Below are 20897 nucleotides of genomic sequence, written 5' to 3'. Positions count from 1 at the left end.
TGTTTGCTCAAGGCAGTTGGGGCTAGTATTCCTTGCAGGTAAAGTCTGAAAGGGCGATTTTCTAGACAGAATTACCCTTGTGGTTTCCTCTTGAAATGTGTGCCTGCAGGAACAGAAAGTAGGTGAGTGACATGCTGTCATCTGCTTAGTGAATAATCAGTCTTTCACAGAGCAGTATACCACTGACTGAATCACTAGAAATCACAAAGAAAATAAGCAAGGAGAAGCAAAAAGCAACCAGCTTTGTGGCAGAAAGTGTTTCGTTTAGAAAAGAGCACTCTTCCCTCTTTGCATATTTTTGTAAAAAGCTGGTCTAGAGACCTAGTGAATTTATGCAGTACCAAATAAGCAAGCAGAAAAGACAGCCAGCACTGATACTGGGAGTGTTGTAACAGTGGATCCCAGCAGCCATTACAATTGCCATGGGAATTCTTGACAGGCAGATGTCTACTTTCCAGTGCTGATCATAACAAATCCAAATAAAGACCATCTCACTAATACCATCAGAAGCACAGAAACTACTTTAACTAAGAGAATTTTCCAACATCTCTTTTACTTAACTTCTGACCAAAGGAACACCTCTCCACATCATTTGAGAATGTGTATCCTTAAGCCACCATACATATCACTATTCTGCCTATTTACCTAATAAAATTATCTCTTCAAACTCAACTCATACCAAATAATCATCTGACCTACAAAAGAAGAAGAAGTTACCTGGATGCAAATTAGAGAACTTGGTATATAAACCACACACATTTCTTTAACAATAACCTTCTACTCAAATAAAAAATCTGCTTACTAGTGTTTTGAGCAAATTGTCTCTACCTTGAGAAGCAAGACATCATCAGGAAATTCTCTGGCTCCATGAAAAAGAAGTATAAATTTAGACATTTAAAACTAGTACTTAAAATTTTTCTCCCATTTTATTTAATTTAGTCAAGATACGGAATTTTCTTCATACCCACCTTAAATTCACCCATTAAACAGTCTGCTCGTAGAGAGTGAGAATCATACACCTAAAAAGACAAAGGAGCATGAACAGGAATGTTCCTAAACAAACTGGTGAAATGGCCAGAGGATGCTACAGGCACCCAGCAGCCTTGTGAACATGCACTGGTTTTTCTTACCCGAATGCTAACTGTTTCATCAAGCAACTCTAAAGGAGTCATGTGGACATTGTAGAAAAATATCTGTCAAGGTAAAAAACAAACAAAAAACCCCTGTCTTAAAATGACAAACACATAATTACCTGAACATAAAATGCAAAAACATTATTTTAAGAGGCATGTAAAGCATGCCAGATACAGTACTTTTACCCCACCTCCTTGCTGGACAAGGGGTAAAAGTCCTTGCTGGACATACTATGTGGTAATTTGGTGCACAATGAAAAACTGAATTTAGTAAATTGTCTCAGTACAAAACAGACAAGACAGTCACAACTTCCATTTGAACAAACAAGGTCAGCATAACTGTGCTGCAAACTTCCAGCACTGCCCTTTGCTCCTTGCTCTGCACTTCATACTTTTCTCACAGGAACAACTTCAGAAACTATAAAGTTCATTCGCCAGGACAGTAAATCCTGGTCCAACCATCTCTCTTTTAGTTGTCAAAGAGGCCTTGTTTAGGGTTAGTGGTGACAGTGATTCTAATGATTTGAAGTTTTTAAATTTAAGACCATACTAATAAATCTGATAGTTTGATAGCATGAAGATACATATAACATTTATTAGCTTGTTTTCATAATAGATCATGCCTCACTAAGTTTGGTCTTTGATCCCAGCTATACTCCAGTCAATATTTTATACAACAAAATGGAAGGGTACGTAAACATTGTCCCTCCTATTCCAGTTTAAGACTACAATGGATACTGAGACTGCCAAGGAATTGTTTCAATGTAAGATGCAACTGGCTTTCTGCCCTCCCTATTTTTTCCATACCTTCATAAATCTTGACTGCTACCTACAGCTTAGTTCACGTTTCAAAGTTTTATAATTTCCTTGGTCTTGCCTGTGTGTGTTAAACATGCTTGCCACACAGTTCCAAAATCTGAATTTTATACACATTCCCAGATAATGAGAGTTATCATTTTCTCTATTACATTTAAGTTTTGCAACATTAGTCTTCCAGCTATGGGATCGTTCTTGTGTCCCCCATGCGGTTTTGAATTCTCTCCTGTATTTCAGTGTGTTTGATGTACAGACCTCCTGTCTGGACAGAGAAATCTAGTTGTGCTTTTACAAATCATGGGTAGCAAGGCAATGATATTTCCAGATTTTGTGGCAGTCCTACTGACCCAAAGCACTGCACGGAGCACTCATCTGAATGTGCCATAGAGGTCTACAACGATTTCTAATTAATTTTTCTGTGATTTTTATGACCTGAACACAACTGTTCAAAGTGATTCTGCCAGATGGCCAACTGTACCAAAGAACGTGTTCCATATGTCTCATATGAAGTATGACTTTCCTCTAGATAGTTTTATCTGCTAAGACTGTCTGTGACAGAGTTGTGTTTAGTGATGTGAATACATAAAGGGACTGGGAATAGCAAAATGCATGCTAGCCATAATTACCCATAAATATTAGTAAATTCTTATTAATTGATCATAATGAAAGCTGTATTAACTATTTTTCTACATTTGATAGTCTCAGTATTTTAGCTACAGTGTTCTTACACCACTTACTTCATCAAAAAATGGGTTATTTCCTCTTTTGATCCTTGTCCGGTGTGTCTGACCACAAATGTGAACTTTGACTACTGGTTTTATGTTATTTCCAGGCAACTGACGACCTTCAATGATTCTAACACGAATCTGAAAAAAAAAAATCAAACACTTATATTAATTCATTCTCTATATTATCTATGATCCTGGTGACAACAATTCCTTATTATACCACTAAAAATATTAGCCAACACCTGAAGTAGCTGACAGTTATGAACCAGACAGACTTTTCAAACTTAATTATGACAGTAATTATTTCACTAGTTTTTCCACTTGCCTTTACCATTTATTTTTAAAGCTGCTATAGTAGTTTGAAATCTATACAACTATACAGTAAATAAGGTTCATCCCGATTTCAGACAGAACTGTACAAAATTGGACACCTCAGTAACAGGAACATTTGAAGAATACCTTTGAAATACTGGCTTTCAAAAGAAGAGGCTAATTATCGTGCATTAGATAAGCCGACATTAAATTAGGTTCAGGCTATGTAAAAGGAGCAGTATCATGCTCAGCAGGAAAAGGGAACATCCAATATTTAATAAATCTATTACCTGGAAATCTTGTGGTTTGTTAGGAAGGACTCTCCGTGTTTTCTTTCCTTTGGTGATGCGTTTAGCTAGCTGGGCTTCCTTTGTGCCACTTGGAACTGTTGGTGTGATACCACCAACTGGACCATCCAACCCTTCCTCGTAACCTGCATCATCTTCTCCATCTCATACAGCAAAAAACCAGTGCAATTAATAAAAAAATAGCAGAGCTGCTGTTAAAGTTACAGGAGTCTGATATCCAAGAGTTCCACTAAAATTCTATTATTAGCTCACGTCAACAATTTTTTTGCCAACTACATGCTTCCAAGTCCTTCTGAAAGCTAGTCATTTTAGCCTGCTTAAGAACAAGTTTATATCCTAACCAAACTACCTCTAGATCAGTCTTTCTTCTGGATGCAGGGTGTCTAATACAATTCCCATACACTTTTTTAATCAACTGATTGAAGCAAAGTTCAGCTGTAATCATCCCCTGAATAGTTCACAATACACCACAAGGGATTCATTTTATTCCAGCTGAATAAATACTGCTGTTGAATGAATCTTGCTGTTTCCCATCAGCAAGACTAGGCTATAGCACAGTATCAGTTTTTAGTTCAGAATCTTGAATGCATGAATATATTTAAGGTCTGCCATCCAAAACAAAATTCTGAATCCTTCTCCACAACATATAACTGCAGAGTAAGTTTTTAGTAAGCCTCTTTGACAGTTCTGAAATCAGCATCCCTCTGTGGGAGACAGTTCTACAACCACATGACACTACAATACTGAATCATACTCTGAGATTCCAGTATTGCAAAATAGGATCCATAAATATCTAGACCACAAAAGTGGTCACTCCCTTGTGTTTCCAGCTTTTCTTAACTGCACAGTGACTACGGTAAAATTTGGAGGAAGAACGAGCTGTGTCTCTGGTGGTTGGCATTAACAGAATGTATACTAGCTTCATGAATTACAGGCTAATGATCATCCTTCATGATCCTTGTAAGAGATGTGTAAAACCAGAGAGACTGACATACTACGTATTTTATAAGCAGAAGACCCCACCCCCCTCGCTAACATCTCTCAAAATGCATTTGCCTGGATGGATCCATGCAGCTAACTGATTACATAACCTAGCACTTAATTTTTAATTCCTGAAATGGAGCTGTAGCTATCACAGTTGGGATACTGATTTCATTTCATGGGAAATAGGTATTTACAATAACTAACTAAGGTGTGTTTGATTTCACGCTGAAATAATTTTCATGCAGTTGCTGCACACTAGCTAAAAACCCTGTCATTTTTACCTGTATCTTAGAGTTCAAAAACATTTTAAAAAACTATCAAAATAATCTCATAAAAGTGAATTTGCATTTTTAGCCTTCAAGTCCACATTTCTCTAAAATGTGCAGTAATTTAACACACAGCTTTTGTGTTTACATTACTTATCCTTCCACTCTCCAAGAACACCTAAGTGAAGACAGTGGAACCAAAATTTCTCTCCTGTGGACTCCTGATTTCAATTTTTTCCTTCTTATGTTATTATCTATCACCAAATAATGGTCAAACTGGTTTACTTCTCTTCAAACACATAACATTTATTAAACTTCCTTCTTTCTGAATGAACACAGCCTTGATATTAGGCTTATTATTTGCCTGTCAACTGCAAAAGCTTGTTACTTCACAGTTCTTTTAAGAGTCTGGAAAACTAGAAGATTGCAAAAACACTCTCAGCAAAAGCCTGGTAAATATGATATATAGAGAGACCAACGAATATTCCCTACTGATCACAGTATTTCACTGGCTAGTCAAATATCAACCTAATATGAAACAGTGTCTTCCAAAACGTAATCATTCTATAAGGGAAAAGAGGTTTAATTAATCAAGAAAATTTTTTTCACAAAGCTCCCTGACATTGAAAGTAATAAATGGGACTTCTCTGCTTTTTGGTCAGCCCTAAAATTGCAGCAGATAACTGCAGTTTCCTTGAGCATTCAAAAACCTTTCTTTCCTAAACAAAAGCCATTTTGAAAGTTATTAAGCAAATAGAGAAAATTATGCTAAAATCCACTTTACGCCAGGAAATGCCAATTTTTTTCTTAGCTTCTGACTCATCCTTAATTTCTTTAAAAATCACTATCTGGCAGTCTTGACATGCTTGCTTCTGGTGAACAGTGCTGCTGAATCACTTTCTTGCCTTACCTTAAACAGCTCCAAGAGATTTAACAATAATGTTCTGAGAAAAGATTGAAATACCTTCCTGTGCACTGGTCCCTCCTGGATCAGTTGGATTTGCAGGTCCAGCTGGTGGCTCATATCCTACTACCAAATCAATTGTTGCCTAAAGAGAAATACACTTTTTTATGTGGCCCACAGTATTCACAACAGTTGATTTAAGCAGTAAGTTGTTCTAACACTGTACGTGAATAGTTAACTATTCACGGCCACAACAGTTTTTAAAAGTTTCAGCTAGTAAATTAATGAACTATTATTAAGCTATATGTATATACAAACAATAAAGATTACACAATTTGCAGCTAATGCACTAGGTTCTAAAATAATATCTAACAAATGGAGTTTGCTGTGTTTATATTTAGAAAAATCTGTCACAATACAAGCATGTAAGATGTTCTACAGATGTTAATTTTAGTTCCACAATATTCATGGCAGAAAGGTGACATCCTAAATTTGCAGAGAGAAAAACAAAGGCAGTAGAGAAATAACACTCTCATCAACAACTTAACAAGTCTGAACTGTCAGTAAAATTTCCTATCTGGCTTTTCCAATTGCTTGTTCGCATCTCCATCCTGGAAGAAAAACACTACATTATTTTCCATTCGAATTATAGAATTGTCTTTTTTTTTGCTTGACTGTGGTTTTGGATGACTGAACAATCCATTATTATTCCTAGTTGCCAGAGTAACATGAGGAGTCAGCAAAAAAAGCCCAACCCTGTGACCAACTAATCATGATATTACACTGCAGCTGATGAGATACTGAAATTACGCTTAGAGCCTCTCATTATTGAAGTGTACTAGAATGCAGTATGAAATGCCTTAACAGCTACACTGCACAAACACAGTAAAGTCCCAGGTTCCAAAAACTACTTAATACATAACTAAGCTAATAACCATTTAAATTTAAACATGTTCTAAATCAAGTAAAGCAAGTTCTTGTGTAACTTTCTGAATGGAGCTGGCAGTGAACATATACATGATCATGTGCTTTCTAGAACCAGTGCTGTAACACAGGTAGCTGTTACAAAGCATATGGCAAAAAAGGTGCATATGGGAACTCCATTTGGTATTTGGAAAATGTACTTTTTCAACATCAGGGTGATTTCCATGCACACTCTAATGCATGGCCCATATTACTTGTAACACATATATACAAATACATGATATAGACAGGGGAAACAAAATTGTATAGACGTAGTTATCTCTGGTTATAAATTTCCTCTGTCTGGAGTTTTTGCTAGAAATTTCCAAGCATTACATTGGTATTAGCCTTGTGCTGGAGCATTTTGATGAAGAATACTGTAAAATAATAAAATGTAAGTCACTCACTCCAGTTTCTTGTCCTCTTTCATTTAGTAGAGGTATGAGTTTGAAGGGAAAAGATCTGCTTTGGTTACCTACGAGATCCTTAAGTGCTACAGATGCACTGCCAATTAATCTGAAATTAAATAAAAATCATTATTAGAATGCAAGTATAAATCAAACAGAGGCTCCCATTTTTCTTTTGCTAGCATCTGTTAGTCAACCAAGTAACTCCAGCCATTACTTGCAAACTCTAAGCACAACAAAAGACCATTGCAAATGTCATGTAATGATTGTGTACTAGTAATCTCTAATTTCTGTTTCATTACACTTAAATGCGTTGGTGTTCTTCATGGCAGCCACAGCTTTAACCAAACACAGTACCTTTTAAAGAGGTTAAAAAACGAATTATTTTTAGCGTATTTTTGAAAATAATCTGCATAACTTTCAACAGCCATATCGCTTATTTCCACCATTGAATTCTCATTGGTAAGCTAAAGGATATAATACTTTCTTTCCCTATACAGATTTGCAAATTCTCAGGTGAGAAGTAGTGAATAAAAACTAGGTATGACAGCTGTTGTACTACACAGAAAGAGATACAAAGCCAGAGACATCCACGTCTTTGTAATGAAAACAGTGAAACAAAACAAATGCACATCAATGCTCTTACTAGAAAATTTCAATGTTAATCTGCTTGCTCATACTCTGCATTTTGGAATAGGTTCATCTTCTTACTTCTAAATTCTCAGAACATTTCTTATGGTTCTAGAGGGGTCTACCAAAGGAAGGTTTCAAAGGGATCTCACATGTGGTAGACTCTTCTGAACTACTTCTGCCTACTTTGGGACTGCATTTGTCACTCCCACCATCTCCCAGAAAGATGAAAATCGCATGTACTTTTAACCTTAGAGACTACTTTGAGGCATAATTTCTCAGTGTGGTACTGGTCTCATGATACCTGGCACTGTATTTCATTCCCATGGTATGCAGTAAGAGTTTACTCCCCTACTGAAGTGGATTGCTGGAATAACTGAGATTTTTTTCAGTGAAAAAAAAAAAAAAAAGCCAAGATAATTTAACCCTGTAAATATTTCAAAGAACATGTGTTACAAATAAAATACCAGCTTTGTTGCCAAAGCAGAAAAAAGATCTGTACACAGAGAATCTAACTGAGGTCCCCTGAAGTTACAGAGCTTTTTCATGGAGCAGCTAAGGATGCAAGGGTACTTTCTGATGTGCAGCAAGAGCACTGTTATAGCTACTCTTGCATACTGTGTCATGAGAACATAAATTATTTTTTTGCAAAGTACATTAGGATACCTAACCATAAAACAAAAGTTTCCTGCAAATATACCTTCCAGGCATTACACATCCACATCACAACTTCTGTTCAGCTGCAGAAACTTACATATTTTGAGGTGCCATAGAAGGGAAAAACCCAACAAGACTACCCATAAGCAGCTAGGCCAAATCTGATTCTAGAGAAAAAAAATACTTTCCTACACACATTTGTAGAAAAATTATATAGACTTGACATTTTGATTTGATATGAGCTGGAGTGACAACTTCAAAAACATTATCAATTCAGAAGCCACCCAAAATAATCTCAAATCATCAGGGTGAATGTTTCAGCAACCACACCCTCCTATCTAGTGACATTAACTCAAGAATTGCTGTTCACCTGTAGTGCTTTTGAAATTTTCCACTGTACATTTCCATTTCTACATCCTCATCTGTCCTGTACAAATGATAACTGCACGCATTTGAATGCATAGTAACCATTTTTAAAATAGTGATCACGGATGTTCAGAAGACTGAAGAGGTAATCAGTTACACAGACTTCTTGCTTGCAACCAGCTGCCTCTATATATATATATATGCCTTTATTTCCCCCTTCTTTAGCACGTTCGGCCACAATAGTCTCCAGTCTTTTTCCACTCTAGCAAGACTGAGAAATTTAATATTCGGTCTACAAACTTAGTCTGCTTCTAAGCTTTAGCCAAATTCTAAGCTTTGGGCACTATTCTGCCTTTCCGGAAGTCGTCCTGTTCACTGGATTCGGGATGTTTCACCCCTCCCTTAGCAGAACCACAGAACTAATGAGGCTGGAAGGAATCACTCATGATCATCTAGTCCAGTGCCTCTGCTCAAGCTTAGTCAGCTAGAATAGGTTACCCATGACTACGTCCAGTCTGGTTTTGATCATACAGCTACTCAACGACTGAAGTAATACATTCCAAAGTAACAAGGAATGCCTCAAAGTCATCCTTAGGTCTCATCTTTGTCACTCATACACAAGTCTTAGAGAAAGCCTTTTTTCTGACATGCTTCTGTCAGGTCTCTAACCTTTGGGCTAAGTCAGCTAAGTCAGATCTCAGGAGCTGTTGTGAGATCACATCCATCACCAGTTCATTGATGTTTAGTGCTTTGCTGCAAGGTCTGCTCCTGTACTTCCCTCCGATAGGTAACTAGACCCGCTGTATGGCTACTGTGAAATTGCTGGGTTCCTCCAAACTCTGAAGACTCTTTACCTTCAGGCAGGATTGTATGTGATCTCCATCTGAAGTCATGACTTACAAGACGACAAGGAATCCTTCCCTTCCAGCACAGCTGAAAAGACTTTCTGCTACCTGTTCATTGTCAAAGGACACTGTTCTTTGCTGGACCTATTTCAGCTTTCTTCCTCTTGCCTGAGCAGACTGACATTTGCCCATTTAATTCCAGATCACACTAGCCCCTTGACACCATCAATTGGGATACTTTCTGCTACCAAAATAGCTTAAATGCATCCTCTGACCTTTTGTTCATCAGCTGTTTTAGCAGAAGACCAAAGCAAATGAGTAAATGTTTAAGTACCTTTTTGGCCATCCCTAAGACTTCTATAGGTATAATGCCCAATCAGTCTGGTCTCTTAAACTTTTCCAGCTTTGCAGGAGTAAAGTAAAAATCCTGTCCTGCCACAAGCAGTTTAAACATTCTGGTCTACCACTGGAGAAGACACCAAAAATAAATGCAAAGTTCCTATTCAGAAGCTGATTTTGAACCTTACCAGGCCTACGATGGTTTCCCTGCAGTGATCAAAGGAAAGTACTTAGTTTATAAGCATGAAATCAATGAACTACTGATGACCAACTACTAAACACGGAGCTGCATTTGTGCCAAAGCTAATTAATCCGTTAATGCTGTGGTTAGCACTTCCTGTTAGCTGCCTAAATAACCAAGTGAAGTGAAACTTCACACCCATGTCTGGATCAGGAAGTGCTAACTCACAGTACCACCCATTTTATTATTCCTCTTGGTTTGAAGGTAGCAATCTATATTAAATTCTTTACCCTATCATGTCCTCTAGCTGCTTACATGCTACTTATACTGGAAGCCTCAAGGTTTAAATTACTCAAGAGTCAAATATTTAAATTATTTTCATCTATTTTTGAGGGTTTATTTTGGCAGAGGTTTGTATTTATGATTCTCATCAGCAAACTTGATTCTACACTGCAGTTACAATTACTATACTCAACCTTTCTTTCTCAGTGTGTATATTTCATTATAGACTATGCTACAAGACCCAATACCTACCTTCTGTTATTGCTGCTATGTTTAACTATTTTTATTAAGAAAAACCTCTATTTTATCTTTACTTATTTGATAATAGTCTTTGCAAGAACAAACTTTCAAAAAGAAACAAAACATGGATACTCTTTTGAACAAGGAAGGAAAGTCCAAAACTGAACCTTGAACTGTCTAGATCTTTCATACAGTGGATGCAAGGAAAGTCTGCAACTATGTACAGTCACACTGATGCGGAAAAGAATCCACACAAAAGGGTACAGCTGTAGGAGGATTTAAACAATCTGGAAATTATTTAACTATGACAAATACTTAGCAATGATTAAATAGTTTGCTGCACTGCTCATTTGTAGCTGCATTTTTCTGTTAGAGCAAAGGGTGTGCCCAATCTGTTTTTCCTACCTCACTAGGTTACTAACTACACAAAGGACACGGGGAAAAACATAATCCCAACTCTTTCTCCTAACTTCACAGGGACAACTGACATTGAGGTGGGGTTTTTGGGATGTTTTTAACTGCATAGATTTGTGTTCTGAGAACTTGAAATCTTTCTACTAACAGTATTAGATGTAATAGAAAACAGATGTGTTCTCTTTTCAAACATCTTTATGCCGGAAAATCTAACTAAGCATGAATCATACGAGTCCTCTGGTTTATTCCTATGATGGTCTGTCTGTGTACAGTGGTTTGCTTTATTTATCTTTTCCAAGTATTGTGACTTTTCACCATGAAGAGCACTCATTAACCCATCTGCTAAAGTGTAGTGATCCTGTAAATGAAGCAGTAAATTCTCTCTCCAGGAAAAAAAAGAAATGGAAAAATATCCAAATGTTCTTTCAGGCTTAATTTACAGAAACATGCCAAAGTAATGAGTTCAGTGCCTTGGCACAGTGTAAAAGCAGAATAACATCCACTGTACTCCTCCTCCTGCATCAGTTTAAGAATGGGCTGGATTAACAGCTGTTTCAGCTTCTAGGAGCTGGAACAAATCACGTATTTTATTGCAATCTTCTGCTCTATTGTTCCGGAAGGTAGTACAGGTTCTGTAGTCACCTCCTGGGCATAGCAACAGACCAGGTGCCTGGAACCAGTCAGGACTAAGAGTGCATGGAACAGCAGAGTGTGTATTGGCCAGGAGCCTTGTGAGTGAGGAGCCAGAGAGGGAGGCTGGGCTGAGAAACACGGCGCTCTGCTTCTGGCCTACACTGCAGCACAGACAGCAGCAGAACATTTGAGCAAAAGTTGGCACTACTTTGCAAGTAACAAAAGCAATCCTCACTGATTATTTTCCTCCAGAAGAAAGAAAATAAAGCCAAAGACATGGTGTAGGTTCTTTTCATTGCTCGTTCTCAGGCAACAGAGGCTCCTAGAGATACTCTTTACTCTCAAAAACTAAATCCAAATTCAATCTAGATTTAAAAATAAAATATATAAAAGCATAAATCTCTAAAGGGAAGATTATTGACTTCAACTCAAATCCCACTTAGCTTAGACACCTAATACACCTCCCAGGTTAATGGGTCTACTTGCGGATGTCAAAAGCACACAGCAAACAGTGAGTTTCTTAAATTGTCAACAGAATAGCCCTCAGTTGTAAGGACCTCAGATAGGCACTGTGCTCCACCTTTCCAATCCTGAACAAACCATGGGAGTGTTATTTGCACACTCTTCCGCTGAGCACTGCTTTGAAATGCTGCAGCACTTCAGACATGTATCTAACTATAGACTTTTCCTTAAATATTAAAAGAGGATACTGTGAAAAACTAGCCAGTCTATGATATGGTAGACCTAAATCTCTCTCCAACTCAGTAAACAGAATCAGTAACTCCACAGAAATACAGGTTATGCCTACATGCAATTGGTAGGTGAAAAACTTATTCCACATTCCGTCCTTTCATGTACTCTTTCATCTAAATGTGAATGTACATTAGTATCAAATCTCTTCAGTTGTTACAATGCTTTGTGTCTTTAAAAGAACTACAAGATGCTATTTCCTATTACCATGTAACAATCAGGATGCCTGCTCGTGTATTTCTCACTTCTCACTCCCTTATCCTGTTTCCCTGCCAATATCCCTTCCAAAGACACCACACACTGCAAATATTTGGCTGTTATTGAGGATCTGGTTTCAAAGAGCTTTACTTTGAAGGTGTTACTCTGGCTTTGATATGAACAACTTTCTGTGCATAAACCCAAGCAAAACGAACAGGCATTTGCACAAGCTGGGGGTTAAGAGTTACAAATATGAGTCTAGATGACATTTACAAATACAATTTGAAAAAAACCAACCATATGACTGCTAAACTTTGAACCCATGTACAGAGCGAAACATTTTAGGTGCTTCAGATAATCACTTTCCTTTATTTTCTGATACATTATAAAGTCCACTGCAAAATTCTGATTACTGGCAAGCTTTCATATCTCAAGTTTTGAGATTTCCATAAAGTCAGAGGCATGCAATATATTCCTGCCTAACTGACCTGCAGGAATCTCAAGAATGAGAGACCTGAGGGCAGTGGCTTGATTCACAGTGATTTTACAACAGAGCTGTTGGAGTATTGTAAAAACCTGAATCCACATGCTGGGAGGAGGCAGAGAGTAGTAAAGAAAAGCTAACAATGGAATTGGCCTACTATGAGTAAACATGAATGTTTGCCTAACGTATATGAAATCTGCCATGAATAAAAAGAACGGAGATGACGTGTTCATACTCTCTTCCAAAACAGCAACAGCGAACACTACTTGGAATTGACAGAAAAGAGAGAGCACAGCAAACAGCAGCTATCAGTTCCATTTTCCCCTGTACTGCTGTATTGGAAGTCATGTTTAGTACTGGGGGGGAAGGAGGTAGGGAGAGGGAAGAAGGAACATACTTGTTTTGTCCAATTGTTTCAAAATCCTTCACAATAATTGTTAGGGAAGATGAATTATCCAGAGGAATTCCTTTCAAGTCAAACTCAACAATCTGAACAAAAAAAATGGACCAAACACAAATTACAATTACAAGTTATGTAAAAATTACCAGCAGAGTAGCATATACAACAAAATTTTTCAGAAATAAATTTTGCATTTAGTGAGAGACCAAATCCAGCTTACATTTGCAAAAAGCAAACTAAAAAATGATCATAGCATTTGCTCATAGCAAATGTATTTGATTTGCTAATTACTAGCAACAATAGCACAATTAAATTGTTTAATAGTGAGCCATAATTTCTTCTGCAGTTCCACTTCCTCACACTATTGTCTTGTTATTCATAATATCTGATATTAGTCCCCTCCAATATTGGCTGAATTCAGTTGCTATTGAATTTAAACAAATAGTTGTAGGGTCCCTTTCTTTGTAATTCTAATTACAAAATATAAGAAAAATATTTAACTTTCATTTATCTTTGTAAAAAAACACTGCCAAGAAAACATTTTCCCCACGAAAAATATTACTGAAGATGCAAAATAGGACTAGGTCTACAAATAAGCCATGAGGATTTTCAACACATAAGTCCTTCTAAATCTGTATGATTTTTCCTGGTATATAATAAATTATCCCATTTTGTTCCCATACATGTGGCTAAACAATGGCTCAGTATCATTGCCATCAAAAGAAAGTGGGAACAAAACCAGGCCACAAACTCATCAGTTATCCATTTAATTTCACATCAGCACATTACTTAATGAATTGTAATACACAGTGCAAGACGAATCCATTCACCTGCATTTACTAACACCTTGAAAGAACACGTGGCATTAGATCCTCTTTCCAACAACATACTCAACTGTTGAAACTGACTTAATGACTTTACAAGCATTCTGTCTTAAAATGACCAAGGATTTATTTTTTAAAAAATTACCTCATTCCAAACAGGATTGAGTTCATTTTCAATTTTCTTTGTTTTCTTTTTTTCATCTGCAAATACAAACAAAGCGTGATTATTTGTTTCTGCTAAAGCACTACAAAAACATAATATTTTTTCCTTTCACTTTTCTAAAGAAGGTTTGAGCTTTAAACCAAATGTTCCAATTCTTTTTACCTCTTCCAGATGTTGCACGTTTTACAATGAAAAAGTCCCCTGGGGAATTTTAGTAGTTGAGGCTTTTTTTTCTGTTTTGTTTAAACATAGCTAGATGTATTTCCAAAAAGCAAAATAAATATTTAGGTTTCTCAACCTTTTATGACCCTTAGCTTCAGCTTCAATAATGATGAAAAAAGACAGATTAAAAGACTTGGAGACGTCAAACCAAATGGCAACCTCTAAGTGATAGCAGTAAAGTACTACTTTTGAAAGCAGTAAACAAAATGTGTCACATATTTACCATATATGAGTTACAAAATATTTTTGAATGTTTAGCTCTGGAATAAAATCACATGGAAAGAAATCTTAAGAAGATATGCTTACAGTGTCAGCACTGTCTGGTTTAAATGAGCAAATATTAGAAGAAATACACATGCATGTAAGAGGAAATGCAATCCTTCCTGAAAAGATGGGTTTCCAGAGGTTATGCAGATATGACTTCACCAAACTTACTGTGGCCTAAAAATTAAAAAAATTAAAAATCTTCCATACTTCATGGTAAAATTTGCATTTGGGCAAGCTAAAAATCACTGGAATGTGGGTTGTGGTGCAAATTATGCGTAGCCTGGCATTATTTATCCTGTTCAGTTATGATATATGTATATAGCTCTGATTGAGAACGAGTCTTTTGACACTCAGAAGCACAAAAGAGCACAGGCAAACACACAGCTCTTTAAACAAAGATTGCATATATTAGACATAACAAACAAGCATATTTAAGTACAGTCACTAAAGCAGCTGCTGATCTCCAAAATGCTCAGCCACCACAAGAAGGCCAAGCTTCAGACACACTCCACATCTTTAAGAACTCCAGTAAAGATAATTGCACTTTTGTTATTTGAAATTATGACTATACTTAGCCTGGAAAATGTTGCAAAGGCCTGGGGAACAGAGTAAAGATATGCCAAATGGGCAAGTTCATGTACCTACTAGTCAGGCAGCAGACTGTGGTGGCTCTTATTATCAGATGAGAGTGGGATGTACTGAAAAAGTCAGCCCATGCTGCAAATTGCAAAAACTGACTCCCATTTATGTAACAGGAATTGTCTACAAGTTATACAGGATATTGACTCATGTTATAGGACAAAGGAAAGAGCTTTCATAACATACCACACTGTGGACTGACATTTTGCAGAACAAAGCACTAATTAAAAAGCTAGTGAGAGAAAATCAACTTCATGTTATCTAATAGGAGCCAAAGCATTTTCAAAACTGAGTATCCCAGAATATCTGGGGTTGGGCACTGATACCCCAAGTGTCCCTAGAAGCTGGGAGATGAAAAGATGTTTTCACTGCCAGTGAAAAAAAAAGAACAGTTACAGCTGTTTGTAAAGAAGATAGTGAATTACAGACCTGATTCTGATGGGACTAATGGATAGAAGTCCTATGATCCCTGCCTAAGCTAAAATGTAACTCTCTAAGGTAAGGAGAGTCCTGGCTTGAACAACAGTGAGAACAATTCTTGACAAGGTGCTGAATTTTCCACTCTGAATTATCCATTTTCACAAAAGCAAGATCTGTTTCCACTAATATGCATATTCTAGATTACACTGAGAAAAAGAACTTTTTCTGTTATGCATCTGTGTGAAAGTTGGATGAAAAAACACTGGGAAGCATAGCTTACATTGGGTTTTAGTTGTAATTTTAGTCAGTCAGAGTGTGACATTCACATTCCTCAAGGATATATTTTGCATATATTCTCTTCTCTTTACTGACTTTCTTTTTATTACACTCTTATCTGTATTTCAATGCACTGGGTGGTGGTGGTATTTGTTTTTAAGCTGTTGCCAAATCTCGTTCTTCTTCCAGTCAAAAATCCCCATTGCCAAACAAGTGGATTGCTCAGTTATTCCAGGAGCTCACGTAAGTTTCAGGTCCTCAGGCTGTTTTCCTCTTCTGGTAATGATTGCAGCTATAGCAACCAAGACTAAACCACATCAGGATAAGCTGTACAATAGGGCCAGACACCATTTTTAGTGTGGCCCTACCACGAAATAAGAAATGATAGTGGATACAGGTAGGACACTCTATAGACTTGTTTCTTTAAAAACTAACTACAGTAACTGTGGTACTGTAGAAGAAATCACTGTTTGCTTTATCTTGATGGAGGCGTTATATTACCTTATATTATAACTTGCTAGTTAATATTCCCAAGTGGAAACGACTGTTATAAGAATTTAATGGCCAATGAGTTGACTCAGTGTCCAAAAAAATTAAGATGAGCTGTTTGCATAATAACTGTTCCATCATTAAAAAGATAATTATAGTATAGCAAACCAATCAATGCTTCCATCTTTTTTTCTTTCTATTGTAATCAGCATTTTAATCAACATCAGCAGGTGGGGAATAGCAGAAACAAACATTATCTTCTACAACAGTCCTAAGTCTAAGATTTTAAGAGAGTTAACTAACTATCCCAATAAAACTTTTGTCAAAGTAGAATTAAGATAGCATGGTGGCAGCAATTGCAGGACCAAATGGGCAGACCTCCAAAACCCTGGAAATTAAATTTAGATAATTTAACTCTCTGCAGAACAGAAAATACAAATTTAATGAATAATTACACTCTAAAACTGTTTTCTTTCACACACTGCAATATAAACTAAAATAGCTGTGAACTACTGCAGGCCTGCTGAAAAGCTCTTAGATTAACCACAAATAGAAAAAGCAGTTTTATTCAAGTTGGCCCAATCAAAATAAATGCCATTTCACCTTAGTTTTTACTGCATAAAGTGGAATGAGGCAGTCAAAGGGAATGATCAAAGCACTAAATAGCCTATTATTGACTGCACATACAAGCAATTGAATCAATTTTTACACCCTGAGACAAGAATCTAACAAACCAAAGCAATTATACTGATTTGTTATCACTTAGTGTCAGTTTAGCAAATGGCAACAGTTTTTTCATATTAATTTGACCAATGATTTGTCTCCCATTGAGTGACAAACTCAGAATCCTGCAAGAACAGCACCCAGTTCCAGATAGCGATATTCATTTACTCTCAGAGTGTTGTTCTCTTTGAACTGTGAGCTGTTCTTAAAGTAAATAAAAATTCCATCCCATTGGACTGGACATAAATGTGTAAAAAAAAGTTAAATGCTTGCACAAAATTCCTCTGCTATATCAGAACAGAAACAGCTGCCTATTTCCTCCTAATATATATATATATATATATATATATATATATATATATATATCACTGTAATAACTAATTGGCTGCCCAGTCTGTAACCAGTTTAGTTAAACAAATTGGATGAAATCTATCCTATTCATAGATTAAACCATATTAACTTATGTGTCTTAACATATAAAACATTTGCAGTCACTTTCATACTAACAGTTTCAGGGTCATGAGCTTTTTCTTCACAGCATGGCTGTAAAGGTCTGAGACTGAAAGACTGTGTTTCCATGGGAGTCTTAAATTTACTGAACCTGACATCAGCAAAGGCTCTGTAAATTAAAATTTGAACAAAATACTGTTCTAATGAAATGCCAACTTCCACAGCAATTTTCTGTCAAATGAGTGCTGTTCACTAAGACTTCACCAAGAACACTCCAGAGTCAAACAAAAACATGAAAATGTGCTGCAGCGCCATGGCCAAAGTCCTGCAAATGCCTGAGTTTTTCCCAGCCGAGAACACATACTCCCAAGTGTGTTTTTTATGTCCCCCAGGATTTACACTGGGTAGGGACTAAAGTTAAAGATTTATGCCCTTTGACATAAATCTTCCCAAAATAAGACTGGATTCCTATCTCTACACATTAACAGGGTGAGGGGGGAACCTGCAGTGTATATATTAAAAAATATCTGTAAACATAAACAGCCAGAAGTTGTACATATTTCAGATATGACCCTATGCTCTTGCACTTGGCAACCAGGCACTCCATGTACAAATTAAATCAGAGCTGCTTAATAGCTGGTAAAAGCCTGGTATTTTCTGTCCCACTTGAATCACTCTGGATGGAAAGCAAAAAATCAGACTGTTGGTATGTAGTAAAATCACATGAATAGAAGTGGCAGGATAATGAGAAATTAAATATCCTAGTAAAAACCTGTCACAATTATGAAGCTGACACTGGTTAACCATGTTTGGGAACACTAAAAATGCCAATTATAGTACATAAAGAATAAATATAAATTCATTCCTTTAATATCTGTTGTCCAATTCCTGTGTTTGGATAACTGAAGAACTGAAAAACAAATCCAGAGATGCAGAAAAAAAATATCTGTAACTTACATTTACTAGGTAAAAGTGAACTGCACTAGAGCACATAGTAGGAAGAAAAGGTTACAAGGAGGGATTAAACAGACACTTAAGCATAAAGAAGGGAAGGCATAAACCAGATCTGGAGTAGGAAACTGCAGGAACAGAGGCAATACAGAAAAGCAAAACTGTGGCAGGAAAGCAAAGAAAGACAAGGAACTGAAATGAGAAAATGGATACCTAAGAAGCAGCAGAATGTGAAACAAAGCAGAGAAATTACAGTATCATCACTTTTTGTAGGGCAAGTAAAATCATATTTTAAGAATTATGAAGTTCCAAAAGCTACTGAGTCAGGCTCTGCTACTTGTTCTAACACACAGGGTGGTAAAAAAAACCCCACCAAACCTTGAAAAAAAGGAGGAAACCAAAGGAAATGGAACAATTTCACATCTTTCTGATGCTGAGTAAACATATCTGAAAACTTGTTACTTTGAAAGTTAAGGTTCTGCATGTGCAGTGCCTTGTCCTTTTCCAGCCTACAGCAGTCATGATTTCACATTTGGTTTCTAAAGGTGACAAACTCCTGCAATGATTTTTCACACTTTAAAATAGCATTTGGATTTCAGTGCACAGTTAGGAAACCAGGTCACCAGGAGTTAAGTTGCCTGTTTATCGCAGTTTGGTTTGATGGATTACATGATCCAAAATTGCTTGAAGGTTTTGGCACCTTGAAGATAAATCAATACTAGAAATCAAGTTCCTCTAGTCTAGCCAAGTGAGGTAATGATGGCAACAGGTAAAGTATACTGTAAAATATAATTACCATTCATATAAATGCTAATTTTATCACAGTCTTCTGCTTCTCCCATACATAACTGATGAGCAATGAAAGTGAAAAATACAGTTTCCCTCCAAAATATTTTAATTCAATAATCTCAACAGGCAAAATTTTGATGTGCAATTCTGTTTTTGAAAAAAAAAAAACCAACAACCAAAACCAAACACGCACAAAAAACCCCAAACCAAACTAAAACAAAACCAAACACCTTCAGAAATAGTACCGCTGTTTTTCAGTAAACTACTTGTAACAACAATAAATTAGTCATATAAAAATGCGTGTGACAGTGAGCAGTGCTTGTTCAAAGTAATCAAGACAATAATGATTTTTCAGATGGAAAACAAGGTAACCTTCAATTTCAGAATTAAGTGGGTTTACTTATGCAGTTAGACTTGTTTTTAAAGCAACAGGTTAATCCTTTGCAAAAGCTTGTAAAATGTGGATCCTGAAACAGAAGCACAGCTGATCGGAACAGACCAATGCACTCCACTCAGTACAAACTTCATTCAGGTAACTCCTGTCTCTGATTAAAAAGTCCTCCCTAAAACTCCATCAGAAGCAATTTCAGGAAAACATGTTTTCCCAGATTTTCAAATACTTACAAAGGGCATTATCTTTTACAAAATTTCTTCCCTGACTACATTTATGACAAGTTTCCTTACCTTTAAAAATAACAGAAACGATAGGATCTGGTTTCCCAAACTTGGTTTTAGGGATATTGGTAGCAGATTCCACAATCACCCGAAGCATTGTTTCCCGTCTTGCCTAAATGCTGACTACTACCGAAGGAATGAAGTCTTCAACTTCACAGTCCTTAACTTGTGGACTGAAATGCTAGCAGGAAGAGGAGGCAGGGAATTGCTGGTTTACAGCAAAGGAGATCTATGGGTGGATCTATGACGGACTAGCTACTCAAAGCTATGGGGGAAAAAAAGTCCTGTAAATTGACACCAGGTTTTGTCTTGCTGCACAGAAAGAGCTCTCGCTAGTGAAATCCTGTGACAGAAAGGGCACGTTGCAAAAACTCAGATTTGTTGTTGCTGCTTTTATTTTTAAACTGCGTGATAATTCTCTCGTCAGAAACCAAGGCAAGAATAAGCATTTAGCAACATGAGCATTAAGCACGACTCTAGAATTCGAGGTAAATCACATCTGCCTCTTGGTATACCAAGGTATGAAATTTCACGATAGCTTACATTTCCCCCCCTAATTTTTAGAACTTCGTTGTTTGCAAATGCTTTTGGTTTGTCTCCGTGCCAGCCTAGTCACAAACTGGCGATGATCCCCAAAACCAGTGTGAGTCCTCCCCCTCCTGTTGCATTCTGGAACAACGATGTGTTCCATAGCATACACTGCAGCTTTCTCATGGAACATCCTGGATATACATTATTGAAATATGTATCCGTAACTTAAAATTTAAAA

The 20897-nt window shown here is 36.8% G+C and overlaps 1 protein-coding gene across 1 annotated transcript in view; it reads right to left on the bottom strand.

Moving 5' to 3' along the window:
- Window positions 1–20264, bottom strand: part of MYOF (myoferlin) — a 63387-nt gene extending 43123 nt beyond the window's left edge. The window contains exons 1-9 of the mRNA XM_082286265.1: window positions 20138–20264; window positions 14210–14265; window positions 13238–13329; window positions 6822–6930; window positions 5512–5596; window positions 3280–3440; window positions 2687–2815; window positions 1131–1193; window positions 969–1019 (exon numbers count right to left, since the gene is read on the bottom strand). Coding sequence (XP_082142391.1) covers window positions 969–1019; window positions 1131–1193; window positions 2687–2815; window positions 3280–3440; window positions 5512–5596; window positions 6822–6930; window positions 13238–13329; window positions 14210–14265; window positions 20138–20225 — 834 coding nt within the window. The 5' untranslated portion in view covers window positions 20226–20264. The remainder of the gene's footprint in view (window positions 1–968; window positions 1020–1130; window positions 1194–2686; window positions 2816–3279; window positions 3441–5511; window positions 5597–6821; window positions 6931–13237; window positions 13330–14209; window positions 14266–20137) is intronic.
- Between the last annotated feature and the right edge of the window lie 633 nt (window positions 20265–20897).

The sequence above is a fragment of the Coloeus monedula genome (genome assembly GCF_965178545.1).
Source record: "Coloeus monedula genome assembly, chromosome: 8".
Taxonomy (NCBI): domain Eukaryota; kingdom Metazoa; phylum Chordata; class Aves; order Passeriformes; family Corvidae; genus Coloeus; species Coloeus monedula.
Note: the sequence above shows the minus strand (reverse complement) of the source record. Positions and strands in the feature narration are given on the sequence as shown.